Raw genomic sequence first — 2,737 nt, 5'->3', positions numbered from 1 at the left:
AGGAGAATCCAGACCGAGGCAGGAGAATCTCTTGAACTCAGGAGGCAAAGGTTGCAGTGGGTCGAGATCACACCACTGCACTCCAACCTGGGTGACAGAGCAAGACTCCATCGCAAAAAAAAAAAAGCACATAACTAGACAAAAAAAAAAAAAAAAAGAAAGAAAGAAAAGAAAAAAGCACGTAACTAGAGAAACTAGTCAGAGTGTGACAAGTAGAACTGCTGGGAGTTGGGCTAGAGATTCTCTGAGGATAAAGAGGCTGGGACGAACTTGGAGGGCAGCGTCCTGGAGGATGAGAAGTCCTGCCCCATTCTGGGCCCCGTTTTCCTCCTCCAGACTTTGAGAGGTGGGTCAGAGCTGTGAATTTCAATTCTGTCCCTTGGAGTCCTGGGGTTTCCCAGAGGCACCTCAGAGACTACTGCAGAAGAGGCTGAGAAGGGCATCTGAAGTGTAAGACCAGTAGGGCTCGAGGCTTCTGGTGGGCTCCTACCATCTAGCTTCCCAGCCAGGCACCCTAGGCTTCCTGGAACAAAATTTTCCCAGTGCCCCCTTGTTTCTGAATGGCCCCGATGGGGCCTGGTCTCCGGGGAAACGGAGAAGCCTCCCCTCTGTTTGCTGGACAACGCCCCCCGGAACAGATCCTGGACCAGAATGCTTAGCTGCTCCCTCACCTTTAACCTTGGGCCTGCTTGAGCCTGGAGAGCCCCAGGGGCCCTGCAAAAAGTGCCAGTGTCTCTCGAAGAGCTCAGGTTTTTTGGGGTCAGACCCTCTCCTTCTGTGTGGCCCTTGCCTTTCTGAGCCTCAGAAGGAACCCTACCTCAGTGGGGTGGGCATAGAGGCAGGACACTGAAAGCCAGATCCTCTGAAGCTGGCCTTGAGGTCAACGCAGGGTGGGCGCAATCCCTCTAGGGAGAAATGTCCAGAGAAGTGGCAGGAAAGGCCCAGCCTGCTGGGGGATCTGCCCTGCCCTGGTGCCCCCCCAGCAATCATTCTGGGATGCTCTGGGCTTAGCCTGCCTCACAGGGGTCAGCAGGGGTGGGGGTCTGAGCCAGCGAGTTAGTCACCAGGCAAATTGTCGACTTTTTCTCAGCATCTTTATTACTGTGTTCAACTCTGATGCTGGACACTGGATGGGGTAGGGTGGGGCCGGAGATGCCAAAAACAAGAAATCCCTTCCCCACTCTGGGCCTCAGTGTGTCCCTGTGTCACACAGGGAGGAAGTCTTCCTCTGCTTCCTTCATCAGGACACCGTGAGGTTCAAAGGTTTTCAGGATGGGGTGCTCAGCCCGGAGGGCCACCCAGCTGTGGTCCTTGCCCCAGGGGGCTCACCATCTGGGAGGGAGACCTGGCCCTGGCCCACCATCAGCAAGTGATGAGAAGGGCAGTTGGGTCATGGCCCAGTGACCAGGCAACATCTGTGAGCCTCTCAGCCACGGGTCTGGCTTCACCAGGCTCCGTCATGGAAGTTGACAGCTGGTCATGTGGGGCAGAAGCGTCCACAGCCCGCATTCTGGGCAGGCTTCTTCTAAACCTTCACAGAATCATAGTCCAAGGCTCCTACCCAAGCTCAGAGGGCAGACAGCTGAGCCTCCTTCTTTTTGACCCTGCTTGAGTATTCGAAGAGAGCTAGTGTTGGGGTGGGAGGGCCTCAGCTAAGAGGGGCAGCCACGTGGCGACTCCAGTGAGCTGGTGGCAGAAGCCTCCTTGGGCCACCCAGCCATAGTCCAGAGAGCCGTGAAGAGGTAGGTCAGCAGACATGGCGGGCTGGTCCAGGCACAGCAGGAGCCACCATGGCTTCCAGCACCTTTAGCTGATGGTGTCCAGTGTGGGCTACGGGGAGGCCAGCTGATGCGGAGTCACGCTGGGGAAGATGGCGACAAATCTCTCCCACCTTCTTCTTACCTGCTGGAAGACAGAGGTGGGGGAGGTCCCATGGACTGTGGTGGGCTAGATGTTGTTCCACCCACAGCCACGAGGTGGGGGTAGACCCGAGGGAGAGAAGCACTGCTCATTGGAGACCCTGTCTCTTAGAGGAAGGAGGCAGGGGCCAGGAGCCCGCAGCTCCCCACAAAGGGGCCCCTTTTTCCCTGGGGTGAGAGGGTCACACAGTGTACTTCTGGGAAGTTGCACTGGCCGATCTCCTTGCTTCCTGCTCCATTCCCCTGTCCAACATACTATCAGATTAATCAGCTAAAAACAGCACTCACCACATTGACCTCCTCCTCTAAAACCTTCAGTGGTTCCCCAGTGCCTATGGGATAAATCCCAAATGCCCACAGGGCCCTCTGAAATATGGCTCTGGGGTCTCTCTCTCTGCACCCTCATCTCCAGGCAGCTTGGCTGTCATCTTGGTACACAGCCTGGGATGGCTCTGCCTCTGAACTTTTGATGCCCTGGAGTCCCCACCCACCCGCTGTGGTACCCTCCATCCTTCAGCCCACAGCCATACCTGTTGGTACCGCCTCAGCCACCGCCGGCTGCTTCCTCGCTGGGCTTGGATCAGCTGCTGTGTGTCCCCCAGGCTCCCTGGCACCCGCTCCTGGGCAGTGGCATCTGGCCCTTCTGTGCCTCTGTCGAGGCCCTGGGACCTGGACTTCTCTCGCCCCTGTCTGAGGCTTAGCGCCCTGTGGAGTTGGCCCTCCTGGGCCCTCCCCCAGGGTTCCTGCAGCTTTCCATAGGAGGGTCGGGGCCCTCGCAAGGACTGGCTTCGCAGCCCTGTTCCCATGGCTCTGGAGGC

The 2,737-nt window shown here is 57.6% G+C and overlaps 1 protein-coding gene across 2 annotated transcripts; it reads right to left on the bottom strand.

Moving 5' to 3' along the window:
• Positions 1-1,080: 1,080 nt before the first annotated feature.
• LOC116273092 (uncharacterized protein C11orf86) lies at positions 1,081-2,727 on the bottom strand. 2 transcript variants are annotated; one of them, XM_031662027.1, is made up of 2 exons: positions 2,450-2,727; positions 1,081-1,905 (listed from the first exon to the last, which is right to left on the bottom strand). In XM_031662027.1, the coding sequence occupies exons 1-2, from the start codon at positions 2,723-2,725 to the stop codon at positions 1,831-1,833; spliced, it is 351 nt and encodes a 116-aa protein (XP_031517887.1). In that variant the 5' UTR covers positions 2,726-2,727; the 3' UTR covers positions 1,081-1,830. The 2 variants fall into 2 exon arrangements, with proteins under 2 accessions (XP_031517887.1, XP_031517888.1); XM_031662028.1 differs by having other exon boundaries at positions 1,081-1,902.
• Positions 2,728-2,737: the final 10 nt, after the last annotated feature.

Source organism: Papio anubis, unplaced genomic scaffold, assembly GCF_008728515.1.
Source record: "Papio anubis isolate 15944 unplaced genomic scaffold, Panubis1.0 scaffold3543, whole genome shotgun sequence".
Classification (NCBI taxonomy): Eukaryota; Metazoa; Chordata; class Mammalia; order Primates; family Cercopithecidae; genus Papio; species Papio anubis.
This window is presented reverse-complemented; position numbering and strand designations above follow the sequence as displayed.